This window comes from Muscardinus avellanarius, assembly GCF_963383645.1.
Source record: "Muscardinus avellanarius genome assembly, chromosome: 4".
NCBI classification, from domain to species: domain Eukaryota; kingdom Metazoa; phylum Chordata; class Mammalia; order Rodentia; family Gliridae; genus Muscardinus; species Muscardinus avellanarius.
The window spans coordinates 91,560,463-91,578,432 of NC_137789.1; the positions used below are offsets into that span (position 1 = coordinate 91,560,463).

General features: G+C 44.8%; 2 protein-coding genes across 3 annotated transcripts in view; both read left to right on the plus strand.

The window, feature by feature from the left end:
* CFAP70 (cilia and flagella associated protein 70) overlaps positions 1–2,009 on the plus strand; it is a gene marked incomplete at both ends in the record, with an annotated part of 128,665 nt that extends 126,656 nt beyond the window's left edge. For both annotated transcript variants that reach the window (XM_080694070.1, XM_080694069.1), the window contains one exon: positions 1,929–2,009. In XM_080694070.1, the coding sequence (XP_080550196.1) occupies positions 1,929–2,009 (81 nt within the window). The remainder of the gene's footprint in view (positions 1–1,928) is intronic.
* Positions 2,010–9,033: 7,024 nt separating this feature from the next.
* On the plus strand, positions 9,034–14,325 carry LOC308262557 (dnaJ homolog subfamily C member 9; the record flags this gene model as incomplete). The annotated part of the gene is made up of 5 exons (XM_080695055.1): positions 9,034–9,213; positions 9,303–9,443; positions 10,048–10,302; positions 13,798–13,884; positions 14,206–14,325. The coding sequence occupies 5 exons, from the start codon at positions 9,034–9,036 to the stop codon at positions 14,323–14,325; spliced, it is 783 nt and encodes a 260-aa protein (XP_080551181.1).
* Positions 14,326–17,970: the final 3,645 nt, after the last annotated feature.

The window sequence follows — 17,970 nt, forward strand, 5'->3', positions numbered from 1 at the left end:
TGCCTCTGGGTTTCATCCCCAGACCCACACATGCACACACAAAAAAATAGTAATTTACATATTACCATAGGTGAGCTTCTTCCACCTACTTAGAGAAAATATAGTTTAATGAAAGATAGCCAAGGAGTCAGTCAACCTGAATTATGGTTCTGGTTTTGCCATTAACTTATTGTATTAACCTTTCTGGCTTCATTTTCTTCATGTATAAGATGAAGGGGTTGGGCTAGTCCCACAGTCACAATTTTCTTTTTCTGTAAAAGGAAAGCTAGGAAATATTTCAGGGCTTATCGGCCAAACAGTTTTTGTTTCAGCTACTAAACTCTGCCTTTATAAGTGCAGAAGTAGCCACCGATACTACTTAAATGAATGGCTGTGTTCTGATAAAATTTTATTTACAAAAAATTGGTGGAGCCCCACCTGATGGTGCATGCCTGTAATCCCAGTCCTAAGTAGGCTGAGACAGGAGGATCACAGGTTTGCAGCAAGCCTCAGCTACTTAGCAAGGGCCTCGGCAACTTAGTGAGAATCCTGTTTCAAAATAAAAAACAAAAATAGGGGTGGGGGTGTAGCTCAGAGGTAGAGTGCCCCTGGGTTCAATCCCCAATACTACAGAAAGCAACAAAAAATGTGGTGGGCTGGATGTGGCTCATGAACAACCTCTGGTTTATTCTGTTACTAATGAAATGCCAATAATTTGATTTGAAAGTCTGTGGCTTAAAAATTAGTTTTTTTTTTTCCAATCTGATGAAAAGTCCAGAGCTGGTACTAGAGCTCCACGTCATCAGGGACCCAATCTTTTGCTCACTAGTCATATCATGTAGTTTCTCTCTCTCATAGTTGCAGACAGCTACTGTAGCTCAGGCTACTACATCCATTTTCAGCAAGATAAAATAACAAAAGGGAGAAAAGAAACAAGGGGCCATACTATAGCTATTTCATCTCTATGGCTTTCCCAAAGTGTCCCACCCATTGTCTTTTGCTTACATTTCATTGGCCATGATAGGTCATCTGACTGCCTCTAGTGACAAAGGAAGAAGAAATGTGGCTTCTGAGCTGATTGTACTGCTGCCCAGAGGGGGGGGGGGGGGGAATTAAGATTTCATTAGTAAGAGGGAATGTGTATTCATAGTAAGCTAGTAGATGGCTTTAATACGCACCCAGATTGTAAAATTAAATTCAGATCTAAGTCTATGATTCTTTTGTCCCTGATACCTGTCACTTATCAAATGGGAATAGTACACATTAGCCAAGAGATGTTGGTAATAATGTGAACACTTTAAAACAAACTAAAGCCGGGCGTGGTGGTGCACGCTTGTAATCCCTGTGCTTGGGTGGCTGAGACAGGAGGATCGCACAGGTTTGAAGCCAGCCTCAGCAACTTAGTAAGACCCTGTTTCCAAATAAAATATACAAAAGGTCTGGGAGTATAGCCCGGAGGTAGAAAGCCTCTGGGTTCCACCCCCAGTACCACCAAAAAAATAAAAAAAAAATAAAAATAAAAACAAACTAAAGCTGGGTATGGTGGTGCACGCTTGCAATCCCAGTACTTGGGAAGCTGAGACACAAGGATCACAAGTTGTAACCTAGTGAGACTGTGTTTTCAAATAAATAAAATAGGGCTGTGGTGTAGCTTGGAGGTAGAAGGACTCTGGTCTCAATTCCAGTTTCAAAAATAGATCAACAAAGCTAGAAAGTGTGCAAATACTGAGAATTCATAGCACTTTAATTTTCATTAAGTAAACACATCTATGTAACCAACAGTATGCTCTAAGGTCTTTTAATAGTTTCCATAAAATAGGGAACATAGGAATAACCTGTTCCATCCCAAAGAACTACACTTGCTACCTTTGGCCCCCCAAATGAGAGGGTCTTCAAAGCTTACATAAATGTATTAGATATGACATGTACTCCCTTCTCTTTTTGCATAGCTGAAATTGAAAGATGAGGCTCTGCTCGCAGAGATCCACACGTTACAGGAGGCAGTTGGCTTTGGAAATCCATCTTTCTGACTTAGAACTGTGTGGGATTCTGGGCTTTTTTCCTTCCCAAAGGAAGTTTCACTGTATGAAGCCTGGAGCTGGAGACCAGAATGTTCACCATAAATAGAAACCATTTATTTTCTGTTACTGGATATTCTACTGGTTGGCAGTGATTGGGACAACAATAAAAATGTTAAAAAGGCAAATTTCATCCGCGTGGTTCTTCTCTGCTGCCCTGCACTGCGCACTGACCGCCACGAGCTCCCTGAGCGGAGTACGGCGCCCTCTCCCATTTGCGTTCTCAGCACCCAGCCTCAACCTCAAGGGCGCTGGAAGACGTCTTCGAGATGGAGGCGTCTGCAGAGCAAACCCTCCGAAACGAGCCTGCGAGTCTCTCACAATTCAGTCCAGCAGAGACTCTAGTGCTGGAGAGGGACCGGCCGCCATTCTCATCGCCCCAACCCGAGCGCGCTTTTGCAGAAGAAAAGGAGGCGGTCGGGGACGCGTTGCATTGTGGGAAGCTCGGCCGAGGCGGAAGGGGCGGGCCCCGGAAGGGGCGTGTCTGGCCTCCGGGCGGGGGCGGGGCTCCGGCCGCGCGCCTCTCCCTGCGGCTCTCGGGGTGCCCCAGGCGGCGTCCCTGGCCCCGGCCGGCCGCAGCGTGTCCACCTCAGTGAGTTCTCGCGCCCGCGACGCCTTCGGGCGGCAGGGCCAGGTGGAGGGAGGCGCCGACCCGGGTCAGCCGCGCGGCTGCCCGGAGCCTCTGCAGATCCCGCGCGGTCCTCGCTGAAACCCCAGCGCGGCTCAGGACGAGGCCGCCAGGGCTGCGACAAGGGCCCTGGGCCCGTAGGTGTCAGACCCGTGCGGAGGAGGCCATTTCTGGCGGGATTGACCGGAGTGGATCGTGGAAGAGGGGAATTGTTCCTCAGCCCCCTTTTGCCCGTTTCGCGCCTTCTGTTCTTGGCCCTAACCAGTTACTTCTCTCCAGCTGCGCGCCCCTGCAAGGCCTCTCACGGGGGCCACTTGACCATCCGCCTTGCCCTGGGTGGCCGCACCAACAGGCCCTTTTACCGCATCGTGGCAGCTCGCAACAAGTGCCCCAGGGATGGCCGCTTCGTGGAGCAGGTGGGCTCCTACGACCCACTGCCCAACAGTCACGGGGAAAAGCTCCTTGCCCTTAACCTGGACAGGATCCTGCATTGGATTGGCTGTGGGGCCCACCTCTCCAAGCCCAAGGAGGTCTGGGGGTGGAAGCCAGACATTTGACCTCCAAGCTGTACCCTCTGCCCAATTTTTTATTCTTTACTTTGAAACAGGTTCTCACTGAGTTGCGGAGGGCCTCACTAAATAGCGAGGCTGTCCACGAACCGCGATCCTCCAGTCTCAGCCTCCCAAATGCTGGGATTTCCAGCGTTTGTCACCACGCCCAGTTTTACCAAGGACAAGCTTCTGGGTAAGGCATCTCTAGTCTTGTCTCGTCGAGGGAGTTTCTACTGAAGTCAGATCCAGGACGATGCGAAGGAGGGGTGCTTTCATTCCCTCCAGGCTGCTTCGGACTGGGTGGAAGCAGAAGCTGAGCTCTAACTGCTATTTTGGATCTGGAGATCGCCTTTATGGACTCCTTTATGAGACTTTGGGGTGGCTGAGATTTTATACTAAGTGGGTATAGTATGTCTTCAATGGCCACCTTTTTTTCAAGTAAGGAGAAAAGTGTTAGGAAGTACCCAGTATCTGTCTTCTGCAGTAAATGGGAGTGGAAGGAGGCAGAGAAAGGACAGCGTTTGGCAAGTGCAGAGCATCTTACATCCCATCTCTGGGTCTGGTTTCAGACCTCAATTCTATGAGGCAGAGTTTCTGGCAAAACACTGGTTTGTACTGTATTATAATAAATAAAAATCCTGTTGCTTTTAGCTTTTATGTCTTTCTAGTTTTTCCCCTCTGCATCCTATGATGATGGCAAATGCTGAGAGACTCTGAAGGGAGATGGGCTTGAAGTTCACCTAGCTTCTCAAAAAAACAGGCTACAAAACAGAAGTAAGCTGACTTCAGTGAACGTAGCAGTGGTTAAAGTCTAGGTTCTCTAAAACAGTATAGAGCTCTTAATTTGGTTTCGTTTGAAGGTCAGTAAATGGAGTTTTCTCTTTTTCATTTATTTATTTATTTATTTATTTATTTATTTATTGGTACTGGGGGATTGAACCCAGGCGCATTCTTCCTCCGAGCCACACTTCAGGCCCTATTTTATTCTTTATTATGAAACAGTGTCTCACTAAGTTGATGAGACTGGCCATGAACCTGCAATCCTCCTGTCTCAGCCTCCCATTTACTGGGATTACAAGCCTGTGCCACCATGCCTGGCTTGTAAATGGAATTTTGTGAGTCACCTATGCTTTTCTGGCCTGGCTTGTGCCAAGGCCCATGGAGAAATTTGTCCTTGCCTGACATAAGGTCTAGATCTCCATACTAATTAGCTTTTTAAAAGGCCTACATTTTGGGAAAACTGGCTGTGGGGAGGATTGGACTTTGGGTTCGTCTTTGGGTCATTTGAGCAGCTTCATAATTGGCTGCTTTCTGAGACTTTCCTGATTCAGACCTCCATTCCGAGTGTTCTGGGCTTGTCCAAATGTTAATCATTCATGATCATCCCCCAAGCTCTGGAATGCAGTTACCAAGCCGGGTGTGGTGGCACATGCTTGTAATCGCAGCATTTGGGAGGCTGAGACAGGAGGATCAAGGTTTGTTGACAGCCTCAGCCAGTATTTAGTGAGGCCTTTTGCAACTCAGTGAGACCCTGTTTCAAAATAAAGAATAAAAAATAGGGCTAGGAGTGTAGCTTGGAGGTAGAATGCCCCTGGGTTCCATCCCCTATACTGAAAAAAAAAAAAAAAAACATGGTTACCTTGCTTATTTTTTTGTAACTGCATATTTACATTGTTTTGCTTGATATGTAATCTTACCTTTACAAAGATAGATAGATTATGAAAATTGCTTTGGAGCTGTTAATAGGCTACCTTTTAGGAATGTGAATTTAGAAGGAAGCTAATATTGTAAAGCACCTACATATACCCTAGGCCTTTTACATGTAAGGTTATTTGTGATAATTGCAAAAGTATCATGATTATAGATAGGATTATCTCCTTTTACAGATGGGGAAGCTGTGGCTTGAGAGGTTGAACAGTTGTCCAACAATATAGAATTCATATCCCTGTGTCTACCGGGAAAGTCCTTTCCAATATATGTTGTCTATTTGGGGGGAAAAATAAAAATGTGGGACTTCCCAAAAGCCTACTTAGAAAGTCCATGATAGAGTCATGTATTAGATATTATTAGTTTGGTAACAGAAATAAATAACTGGTTGTACCAAAACAAATCACATTGTCCCCCCAAAACTGCAGGATTCCACAACCATAAGAATGAATTGCATAGTGTTAGTACACACTCTGGACAATAAAGACTTCAAATTTTGGCATGAAATTAAGATATAGGAGCTGGGTGTGGTGGCTTACACTTATAATTCCAGTACTTGGGAGGCTGAGACAGAAGGATCGAAGGTTCATAGTCAGCCTCAGCTACTTAGGCTCTCCACAGCTTAGTGAGACCCTGTTTCAAAAAAAAGATTAAAAAAATAAATCTGGGGTGTAGCTTAGAGGTAGAATGCTCCTGGGTTTAATCCCTAGTACTGAAATAAATAAAATAAATAAATACAGGAAATTATTGAGAATGTTCTAAAACCTTATCAAATTTCCAGCGTATTTTATTCTTTATGTTCTGAGAATTACCAGCCATTTCCAATTCTGGTCTCTTTGTGGAAGTTGTGATTTTTTTGTTTGTTTGTTTTTCTTTTGGGGGAATGTTGCTGGAGTTGAAACAAGGAGTATTCGCCGGGCGTGGTGGTGCACGCTTGTAATCCTAGCGCTTGGGAGGCAAAGACAGGAGGATCACACAGGTTCGAAACCAGCCGCACTGGCTTAAGAGACCCTGTCTCCAAATAAAAATAATATAAAATAGGTCTGGGAGTGTAGCCTGGAGGTAGAAGGGCTTCCAGAAACCCTAGTACCACCAAAAAAGAAAGAAAGAAAGAAAGAAAGAAAGAAAGAAAGAAAGAAAGAAAGAGCATTCTAGTGCTAAGCCACACACCCACCACTATTTTATTTTATTTTTTATTTTAAAACAAGCTGGGCATGTTGGTGCATGCTTGTAATCCCAGTACTTGGGAAGTTGAGACAGGAGGGTTGTAGGTTTGCAGCCAGCCTCAGCAATTTAATGAGGCTCTCTTCAACTTAGTGAGACCCTGTTTTAAAATAAATAGGGCTGGGGTTGTGGCTCAGGTAGAATGCCCCTGGTTTCAATCCCCATTGCCACACACACAAAAATAAATAAATAAATAAACAGCGTCTTGCTTAGTTGCTCAGGCTGGCCTTCAACCTGGAATCCTTCTGTCTTAGCCTTCCAAGTACTGGGATTACGCATGGCCGCTGTGCCTGGCAAAAATCTGGGTTCTTTGAAGCTCCCCAAGGATTGTTGCTGTTTGTCCTCTACTTGCTTTGAGGAAACTTTGAAGAGAAGGCAGAGGAACTAACTTTACCTGGGTTTGACCCTGGATCTGAGAAATGGTCTGAAAACCCTGGCAATTCTGGGCATGGTAGCACATGCTTGTAATCCCAGCATTTGGGAGGCTGAGACTGAAGGATCCAGGTTCACTGACAGCCTCGGCTACTACTTAGTGAGGCCCTTTGCAACTTAGCAAGACCCTGTTTCAAAATAAAGAATAAAAATAGGGCTGAAGGTGTAGCTTGGAGGTAGAATGCCCCTAGGTTCCATCCCCGGTACCGCAAAAGAAAGCAAGGAAGGAAGGCACCAGGTGTGGAGGCGCACACTTGTTATCCCAGCATTTGGGAGGCAGAGACTGGAGGATGTCAGTCTTACCTACTTAGTGAGGGCCTTTGCAACTCAGACACTTTCTAAAAATAAAAAGTCTAAAAAAAAATAGGACTGGGGTGTAGATTGGAGGTACAATGCCCCTGGGTTCAATCCCTAGTACTAAAAAAAAAAAAAAAAAAAATCAGGAAATTACTGAGAATGTTCTAAAACCTTATCAATATTCCAACTTATTTTCTGTGTTCTGAGAACAATTATCAGCCATTTCCAATTCTGGTCTCTGTGGAAGTTTTGATTTTTTTTTCTTTTGGGGGAGATGCCACAAAATATAAAAGGGTTGAGGGTGTAGCTCAGAGGTGGAATGCCCCTGTGTTCCATCCCCAGTACCACAAAAATAAATAAATAAATAATACTAATGTACTCTGGAGAGTTTGAGGATTTGTAGGAACTTACTGGCAGAGAAAAATGATTTTGGAAAGTCCTGATCAGCAGGGGAACTGATGTGAAATATTTTGAGTCCCACTGAGTTTTTGCCAACTCAGGTATTCACTTTGCCTTCTAGTTTATCCTTTAAGATACGTGTATGAATATTTCTTATACAAGGTTATCTTCTTGACTTCCAAACTTTTCTCCAGCCTTAGTCTTTATTTGAATCTTCAGGCCGGGTGTGGTGGCACATGCTTGTAATCCCCACACTTGGGAGGCAGAGAGAGGAGGATTGCACAGGTTCGAAGCCAACCTCCGCTACTTAGTGAGGCTCTTGGTAACTTAGTGAGACCCTGTTTCCAGATTAAAGTATAAAATATGTCCGGGAGTATAGCCCGGAAGTAGAAAGCCCTTGGGTTCCACCCCCAGTACCACCAAAAAAAAAAAAAAAAGAATGCAGCCCACCTCAAATCCAGGACACACACAAACTCAGCTATGAACCTTCCATATAAAGTGTCATTGCTTCAGCAGCTTGGGTTTTTACTAAAAAGAAGTTGGATCATGTCATTCCAACAATGAATAAGGTAACTCAGGAACAGGAAGGTAAGGCTGATTTTGTAATGCTAAATCTGTATGTACCCTCACAGAGGTTTTGGGATATTTTTGGTTTTAAGTAAGTGGTATTTTGTGCTTCTGAAGTTATTTGGGCTTTAACTCTACTACTTTGAAGATCATCCTTTTGGGGGGAGTACTGGGGATTGAACCCACAGGCATTCTACCTCCGAGCCACACCCCAACCCTATTTTTTTTTTTTTTAATTTTTGCGGGTCTGAGGATGGAATCCAGGGGCATTTGACCTCCGAGATACACCCTTGCCCTATTTTTTATTCTTTTTTTTTTTTTTGAAACAGGGTCTCACTAAGGTGCTGAGAGCCTCACTAAGTAGCTGAGACTGTCCTCAAACCCCGATCCTCCTCCTTAGCCTCCAGAAATCTGGGATTACAAGCAAGCGCCACCACACCCGGCTTTATTCTTTATTTTGAAACGGGGTCTCACTGAGTTCCAAAGGGCCTAACTAAATAGCTGAGGCTGGCCGCGAACCTGCAATCCGCCTGTCTCAGCCTCCCAAGTGCTGGGGTTACAAGCGTGCACCTACACGCCGGGCTAAGATCTTTGAAAAACCAAATGTACTTATCCCTTAGGTTGAGCCATGTGAAGTCGCTGAATGCTGATATTTGACCAATTTTTGTAAACAAAGAAAATCTTGCAGCTGGGCATGGTGGTGTACACCTGTAGTCCCAGTACTAAGAAGATGGAGACAGAAAGATCATCGCTGGTTGGAGGTTAGTGTCAGCAATTTAGCGAGGTCGTCTCTAAAGCAAAAAAAAGGCCTGGGGATGAGTAGCTTGGAGGTTCAATTCCCAGGACCCAGAAAAAAAAATTTCAACTTACAGAAACACAAGGGCATTCCATGTGTCAGCGTGTAAATTACTGTCCTGGGACACTGGGGCTAGGAGGCCTCTAGTTGAGTGCAAGGAGGGCCGCAGGAGGGCGGGGACCCGGGGCTGGGCTCCGGCTGCCCGAGGTCCCGGCCTGGAGCCCGGGTTCCCACGCCGGCCACGCCCACCCTGCGCGCCTAGAGCGCCTGCGCACGGCCGACGCGCGCTCCTGTGACGCACGCGCACTCGCGACGCACACGCCGGCGCCCGGCGGGAAGCGGCGCGGGCTGAGGCGGAGAGCGGCTGCCCGCGGCATGGGGCTCCTGGAGGTGTGCGCGCAGGAGTTCGGCACCGCGGACCTTTACCGGGTGCTGGGCGTCCGGCGCGAGGCCTCGGCCGGCGAGGTCCGGCGCGGCTACCACAAGGTGTCCCTGCAGGTGCACCCCGACCGGGTGGGCGAGGGCGACAAGGAGGACGCCACTCGCCGCTTCCAGGTAGGCGCGGCCGGGCGCCTCTGATCCGCTCCCCGCCGCGGCGGCCGCGGGGGACGGAGGCGGTGACTCGTGGGTGCGCTTTCCTTCAGATCCTGGGGAAGGTCTACGCCGTTCTCAGTGACGAGGCGCAGAGAGCAGTGTATGATGAACAGGGGACAGTGGACGAGGACTGCACCGCGCTCAGCCAGGACCGGGACTGGGAGGCCTACTGGAGGCTACTCTTCAAAAAGGTAGGCGGCTTTGAAGGGGATTGGCATTACTTTTGTAGAAATCGAGGGATTCAAGTGTGACCCCTGAGTATACGTAAACACACTCAGCTGAAAACAGTCTTTCATCTCCTACTGATACATGTTTGTGCTTCATGTTAAATATCTAAATGTAAGTCCTGAATGTTTATCTCCCTCTCCTCATCCATGGAGCCTTCACTTCAGTTTCTCTTCCCTGGTCTCTGGTTTAGCAGTTGTGAATGTTGGACAAGGGAAAACCTGAAAAGTCTTAGGCATGAGAAATTTCATTCCTTGCCACACTTTATTTTGGTACTGAGGGTTGAACCCAGGGGCAGTCTACCTCCAAGTTACACCCCCAGCCCTATTTTTTATTTTGAAACAGTCTTGTTAAGTTGCTGAGGCTAGCCTGAACCTGCCATCCTCCTTTCTCAACCTTTCAAGTCCTGAGATTACAGGCATATACCACTGCACCTGGCTCTTGCTACAGTTTTGACTCAAGCAACTTCTGTATTTGAGAGAAGCTCTTCAACACTTAAATCTCTAGTTTACTAGTGTACCTTTTTCTTTTTAACAAAATTATTGTTATTGCATTCTTCTTTATCATCAGATATCTTTAGAAGACATTCAAGCTTTCGAAAAGACATACAAAGGTTCTGAAGAAGAGCTGGCTGATATCAAACAGGCCTATCTGGACTTCAAGGGCGACATGGATCAGATCATGGAGTCTGTGCTTTGTGTGCAGTACACAGAGGAGCCGCGGATAAGGAACATCATTCAGCAAGCCATTGACGCTGGAGAGGTCCCCTCCTATAATGCCTTCGTTAAAGAATCAAAACAAAAGATGAATGCTAGGAAAAGGAGGGTAAGAATTTATATCTTAACTCCTTTCAAAAGACCTGAGAATATTTACAAAAATGGAAACAAACATGACTGAAATAAGGGCTGGAGTTAACTTGCTCTATAGCTTTTATCTAATTAAATGGGCATACCAGTTCATCAAGAAAAACCTTTTTATTTTCATGTGTAATGTTCATGATGACTTCGCTGTATGGATTGTTTAAATAGTTACCTCTTTTTTTGGAGGGGATACTGGGGGTTGAACCCAGGGACATTCAACCTCTGAGCTGTACCCCCAGTAAGCTATACCTTATTTATTGTTTCTTTATTTGCTGAAATGATCTCGCTAACTTACTGAGGGGCTAAGTTGCTAAAGCTGTCCTCAAACCTGTTATCCTCCTGTCTCAGCCTCTCAAGTATTTACATATAAGGTGTGTCCCACACTAAGCATCATCATCATCATAAAATGGTAATGAAATTTTTGGGGTGTGTGGGTGGGTCTGGGGATGGAACCCAGAGGCATTTGACCTCCAAGTTACACCCCCTGCCCCATTTTTTATTATTTATTTTGAAACAGGGTTTCACTAAGTTGCAGAGGGCCTCACTAAGTAGCTGAGGCTGTCCGCAAACCCTGATCCTCCAGTCTCAGCCTTGCAAATGCTGGGATTACAAGCGTGTGCCACCACGCTCAGCTGAAATATTTTTTACTTAGGCCAATTCTTGTAGCTTTGCTGAAGCATTCCTCAGGAGATGAAGTAATATAGAACCCAGGTACATAACATAGACAGTATGCCTCACTTGTAGATAAGGGATGGCAGAGATTGTGTATTGGTAAAAGTGCAGGCTGGGGCAGGGAGTGGTATAGCTAAATGTAGAATATTTGCCTGGTATACACTAGACCTTGGTTCTATCCCCAGAACAGACAAAAAGCTACATATGGTGTTGCACACCTGTAATCCCAACTACTTGGAGGTTAAGGCAGAAGGATCATAAGTTTGAAGCCAGCTTGGCCAATTTCACAAAACCCTGTGTCAAAATAAAAAGGTTTGGGGGTGTAGCTTAGTGGTAGAGTATACCTAGCATGCTTGAGGGCCTGGGTTCAATCCCTTGTACCACAAAAACAAAAAACAAGATTCCCCTTAAATGTGTATGGTTACTTCTATTTTAATTTTTTTATTTAAAAAAAAATTGTTGCCGGGTGTGGTGGCGCACGCTTATAATCCCAGCATTTGCGAGGCTGAGACCAGAAGATCATAATTTGCGGATAGCCTCAGCTACTTAGTGAGGTCCTCTGCAACTTAGACCCTGTTTCAAAATAAAGAATAAAAAATAAGGCAAGGGGTGTAGCTCAGAGGTCAAATGCCCCTGGGTTCCATCCCCAGACCTGACCTGCAAAAAACAAAAAAAATTGTTGACAGCCAGGAGCCGATAAACACCTGTAATCCTTGTACTTGGGAGGTTGAGACAGGATCACAGGTTCAAGGCCAGCTTCAGAAACATAATGAGGTCCTCCATAACTTAGACCCTGTTTCAAAATAAAGAAATAAAGCTAGGAGTGTAGCTCAGAGATAGAATACACCTGGATTCAGTCCCTGGTACAAAAGAAAATACTAAAAAAAAAATACACAGTGCAAAAAATTGTAGATTCTTGGGCTTTTGTTCAGAGAATGATTCCTGAGTTGGAGCAGTAATATACCATTTAAAAAAAAAAAACTATTTTGGTGAGGTTGTCTTTCTGGCTACATTTTGAAGAATACTTAATGGTCAAGAATGGCGTAGTAAGGCCTGTGTGTCTTTAAACCCATGTTGAACTGGGGTGGGAATGGGGGATGATAGCAGAGGAAAGGTGTTTAGGCGCAGGTGGAGTTGAGGGAAAGGGTGAATTCAAGCTAGCAAACATCTGTGCCTCTGGTCTTTTGGAAAAGTTGGCTTGAACTGGTACCAAAGAACCAGTACCTCAGCTTGGCTTTCCTAATTGGAGAACTGTGGAGAGCAGACAGTTTAAGGTTTTAGATCCTCGGTGGATACATGAGGGGCTTTTTGTGTGGCCAGACTAGGGGTGCAGGGAAAGGTCTGCGGCATTTATTTATTTACTTACTTATTTATGCAGTACTAGGGATGGAATCCAGGGGCATTCTACCTCTGAGCTACACCCCAGCCCTATTTTTATTCTTTATTTTGAAACAGGGTCTCACTGAGTTGTAAAGGGCCTCACTAAGTAGCTGAGGCTGCCTGTGAACCGCAGTCCTCCTCAGCCTCCCAAATGTTGGGACTACAAGCGTGCGCCACCACGCCCAGCTGGTCTGCAGCTTTTAGACACAAGATAACATGCAAAAAGCGATAGCCACCCTTTTTGGTTTTGGTGAAAATTGAAAGGGCCTTCCCTTGTTGAGGGGAGAAGTGGGGTATAGAGGAAGAGCATCATTTTGCTTCATGGGCTGCATCTGCTTACGTTGAGCTCCTGTTTGTTAATCACTTGCTCAGGTGAAATTGAGCATGGCTGTTTTTTGTTTTTGTTTTTTTGGTGGTACTGGGGTTTCTGGAAACCCGTCTACCTCTGGGCTACACTCCCAGCCCTAGTTTTATATTTTTATTTGGAAACGGTCTCTTAAGCCTGTGCAGCTGGCTTTGAACCTGCGCGATCCTCCTGTCTCTGCCTCTCAAGCGCGGGGATTACAAGTATGCACCACTACACCCGGCGGTCATGGCTGTTTTTAATAATAGGCTTTTAGCTTCCTATTTCCAGGGAAAATGGCAAAGTTTTGAGAGACCACCTGGCATATTTGAAGAGAGAGATACTGAATTTTAGAAGATAATAATTTGAATATGAGGAAACTGAATCTTTATTGGGATTACAAATTCATAATTCATCACTAGTCCCAGAATTAATAGCATTCTTTGCTACTTTGAAAATTAATAGCCAGGTTTGGCACATGCCTGTAATCCCTGTACATGGGATATTTCGACAGGAGGATCGCAGGTTCGAGGCGATTCGAGACCAGCCTCAGCAATGTAGTGAGGCTCTCACAACATATGGCCCTGTTTTCATATTAAAAAAAAAAAAAAAACAAAAAAAAAACAGGGCTGGTAGAAGGTCCTTGGGTTCCACCCCAGTATCAAAAAACCCTGAACGACTGTCCTGACTCCTCAGGAGAATCCTCTTAAACCAGAGTTGTTCACAGGCTGCCTCCAGGGGCCGGTCCTGCGTCCCGGCATTCCTGCTGAGGACTCCCGGTTAGTGGCCTTCCTGGCTCTCCGAGCATGCTGTTTCCCCTCTGCCTGTCACCATGTGGTGCACCGAGTCAAAGCACTTGCTGCTTCTAGCAGGAACAAGGTGAGGAACAAGAAACGCTGCCCGGAACCGAGGTTCTGTGCTCGGCTCAGCGGTGCCTGCTTATGAAGACACATTTGTGCAGTTGTCCCTCTTATTCATATAATCCTCAGATTTGCTTTTGGGAGAGAGGTGGTATTGTGAGCATTTCCTGGTTGCCATGGAGTCTCATGAAAGTTTCTGTTTCAGGCGCAGGAAGAAGCTAAGGAGGCAGAGATGAGCAGGAAGGAGCTGGGGCTTGACGAGGGAGTGGATAACTTGAAAGCGCTCATTCAGGTAAAGGTGGCGGCTGGTTGCCACTTCTTTCCTGTTCTGACTTCCTTTAATATGATCTTTGGAGTGTATGTGTGTGTTGTCTTAAGATACAACTCACATCTGTTCAGTTTTTTAGAATGTATACGTGAGTGGTTTTTGCATTCATGAAATAGTACAGCCATCACCACTAATTCTAGGATGTTTTCAGCACTCCAAAAGAAACCCCATAGGCATTAGCAGTCACTCCCCATTCTCCTTTTCCCTTGCCCCTGCTAACCATGAAATACTTTCTGGCCCTGTGGATAGTGTTGATTTTGAACACTGTTTTAACTTCTCAAACAGAGCAGACAACAGGATCGGCAAAAGGAAATGGACAATTTTCTGGCTCAGATGGAAGCAAAATACTGCAAGCCTTCTAAAAAAGGAGGCAAAAAACCGACTGTCAAGAAAGAAAAGAAATGATGGAATTTTTCTCTTCAAAGAGCCTTAAGCATTAATCACTCAAGCTGCAGCAAAAGTTAACCTAGCCCTTGAGAGAAGTTGTCTTTCCAGCCTAAATAATTAATTAGAGTTGATCTCACTAAGATCAACTAAACCAAGCAGATTTTCTGAGCATGATCTTAGTATTTCCTAGAAATGACCTGCAGTTGTGTCTGGTCCTCCATGACAGAATGGTGATGGGAGCTGGGAGGGCAGGGCTGCCTGGCAGCTTTTGCTGCCATAGCTCTTTGCTTAGGTCCCAAGGGCTGGGGTGTAGCTTAGTTGGGATAGCACTTGTCTAGCATGTGCCAGAACCTGGGTTTAATCTCGAGCACTGCAAAAGAAAAAGAAAAAAGAATACGGATTTGTCCATACTGTCATACTGTTTTTACTGATGTTCATGTCCCTGAGAACAGGTATTTCACCTAGCTAGAACACTTGCGGAATAGCTATCTTCCAGATATTGCCAGCTTGCTTTTGGTCTTACTGATCTTAAATAGACCCTCTCCTTTCTGTTTCAGTCAGGTTTTGTTGTCTTACACTTGAAGAACACGTGTCCAGATTACTTCAAATATTTTGTAAGGTTTGTATATGATTAAATAAACAAGTAAAAAATTAAGTTCCTGTGGTTTGTTTAAATATCATTGATCATATTTATTTATTTATTTATTTATTATTTATTTATTTTGGTGGTATTGGGGGTGGAACCCAGGGGATTTTCTACCTCTGGGCTATACTCCCAGACCTATTTTATACTTTATTTGGAAACAGGGTCTCACTAAGTTTCAAGCCTTACTAAGTAGCTGAGGGTGGCTTCGAACCTGTGCAATCCTCCTGTCTCAGCTTCCCAAGCACGAGGATTATAAGCGTGTGCCATCACACTTGGCTCCATTGATCATTTTAAATGATCTAGGCCAGGCATTGTGGCGCACACTTGTAATCTCAGTATTTGGGAGGCTGAGCAGGAGAATTGCAGGTTCTTGGCCAGTCTCAGCTACTTAGGCCCTCCGCAATTTAGTGAGACCCTATTTCAAAATAAAGAATAAAAAATGGGGCTGGGGTATAGCTCAGAAGTAGAATGCCCCTGAGTTCAATCCCCAGTACTGCAAAAATAAATTTTTTTAATCCCAGCATTTGGAAGGCTGAGACAGGAGGATCACAGTTCACAGTCAACCTCAGCTACTTAGGCCCTTTTTAACTCAGTGATACCCTTTTTCAAAATAAAGAATAAAATTAGGGCTGGGGGTATAGCTCAGAGATAGGATGCCCCTGGGTTCCATGCCCAGTACCGCAAAAATAATAAAGATCTAGGAAAAAAGGTGTTTTGGATAGAGAAGAGAATGAAAAAAGTAATCCTAGTTAGCATTACAATAGACAGCCTGGCATTGGTAACAAAGATACATATACATGTATGTTCTATTTATAATTGCTCAGTGTCCATGTGAGGTCAATGACTTTGTCTGAATTTGTTTCCTCATGTGTAAAGTGAAATCCAAAGTCATCAAATGGTATATATTAAGTATATCTGTTTTCTTTGGTTTAAATTTACTGGCTTCGAGGGGATACACACAAAAGGATAAGAAAGTTGAGTGAAATGATCTTTTAGAGACATCCTTTTGACTTTTTTTTTTTTTTTTTTTTTTTTTTTGCAGTACTGGGGATGGGACCCAGGGGCATTCTACCTTCTAGCTACACCCCCAGCTCTATTTTTTAATTCTTTATTTTTGAAACGGTCTCACTGAGTTGCAAGGGACCTCACTAGCTGAGGCTGTCCACGAACCCTGATCTCCTCTCTTAGCCTCCCAAATGCTGGGATTACCAGCGTGTGCCACCACGCCTAGTACCCTTTGACTTTTTTGTACTGGGATTTGAACCCAAGAGCATTCTAACTCTGAGCTATACCTGCAGGCCTTTTTTATTTTGAAATAGGGTTTAAGTTGCAGAGGTCCTCGCTAAACCAGTTGACTCTCAACTAACTTTAAAAGGCAAGCCATCAACATGGACCAAACACTCTGTCTTTCCACAATGTCAGAATTTATGGAATAGCAATAAATTCACAAACTACACCACTTTCATCTGTTGCTCTTCACGGAGTATTTGCGGGTCACTGGTAGTCACTGTAGATCAGACAATCAAAAGTTCTTTTATTCCAATATTACTATTATCTATAACACCTAAGTCATATATCATGCTCCATACAATGATATGTAGGTACAAGTTATAGAAAGGCTAAGAAAGGGTTGAGGTGGCCATAGGGTGGTTCAGGAGGCTGAGAGCAAAGGCAGAGCAGATACAAATTCTAGAGTCACTGCAGGTGGCCAGATGAGATTAAGCAGCAGCCAGAGAACTTGTGCAGGGTTGGGACAGATGGCAATTTCAGAGTCAGCTGGAGGAGTCAGCTTGCAGTGGGCCTTTCATCTTTGTCTTATCATTGTCCTTTCCTCCTTGTGGTCCTCACAGGTAGACCACCACTGAGCTAAAAAAAAAAAAAAAAAGCTTAGGGAAGGAGAACCAGTGGTTTGCTATGGCGATTTTTCTGGGCAAGGCTCAGAATGAGCAGGTGATGGGGTCCGTGTGCTGTGGTGACTGGCTTGGGATGTTCTTTTATGGGTTGCAGGTGAGGGAGGTTGCTTCATTCAGCGGTCTGGTTTTTTGATCATCTCATGGGCCTGTTTTTTATGATATGGTGTTCATATGCCATGAATGCATAGGCTACTGATTTCAGTTGATTAGTTCACAGGTGGTCAGTATTAGCAAGATTAGTTTGTGCTTTATGGTTACATTGTACAGATCATGGCTGTTGGCTTGGTCAAACAAGATGCAGAGTCATTCTGCCTTAGCACTTGTACTTAAAATGGAGTGACTCATGGCAGACTCCCACTTTATAAAAGGAAGTACCTGCCAGGCGTGGTGGCGCACGCTTGTAATCCTAGCATTTGGGAGGCTGAGACCAGAGGATCGCGGTTCGCGGACAGCCTCAGCTACTTAGGCCCTCTACAACTTAGTGAGACCCTGTTTCAAAGTAAATAATAAAAAATAGGGCAGGGGGTGTAGCTCAGAGGCCAAATGCCCCTGGGTTCCATCCCCAAACCCGCAAAAAAATAAAAAATAAAAAATAAAAGGGAGTACCTCAGAGGTAGGCACAGCCAGAAAACTGCTGTTCAGTTCATCACAGAGTAATGCCAGGGCAGGGCAGAGGCTGCTCCCTACATGGATCCAACCATTTTGCGTAGTACAGTCAGTACCAATTTGTGAGAACAGCATGGATGTATATATGTGTGTTAGTTACTGGGGATTCAAGCCAGGGGCATTCTGCCTCAGCCTTTTTCACCTTTCACACCTTGAGCCTTTTTCATGTTTTTGTTGTTGTTTTTGAAACAGATTCTCACTAGGTTGCTAAGAGTCTCACCAAGTTAGTTGGTGAGGCTGGCTGCAAACCTGCGATCCTCCTTTCTCAGCCTCTCAAGTACTGGGATTATAGGTATTCACCACCATGCCAGGCTTCACATATTGAAATTTATATCTTACCTTCAAAAACTCAAAACATTTCAAATATATCACAAGGAGTTTAAAACGTAAAGATAGCCAGCAACTTAGGCTGTGACCAACTCAGTAAGACCTTGTTTC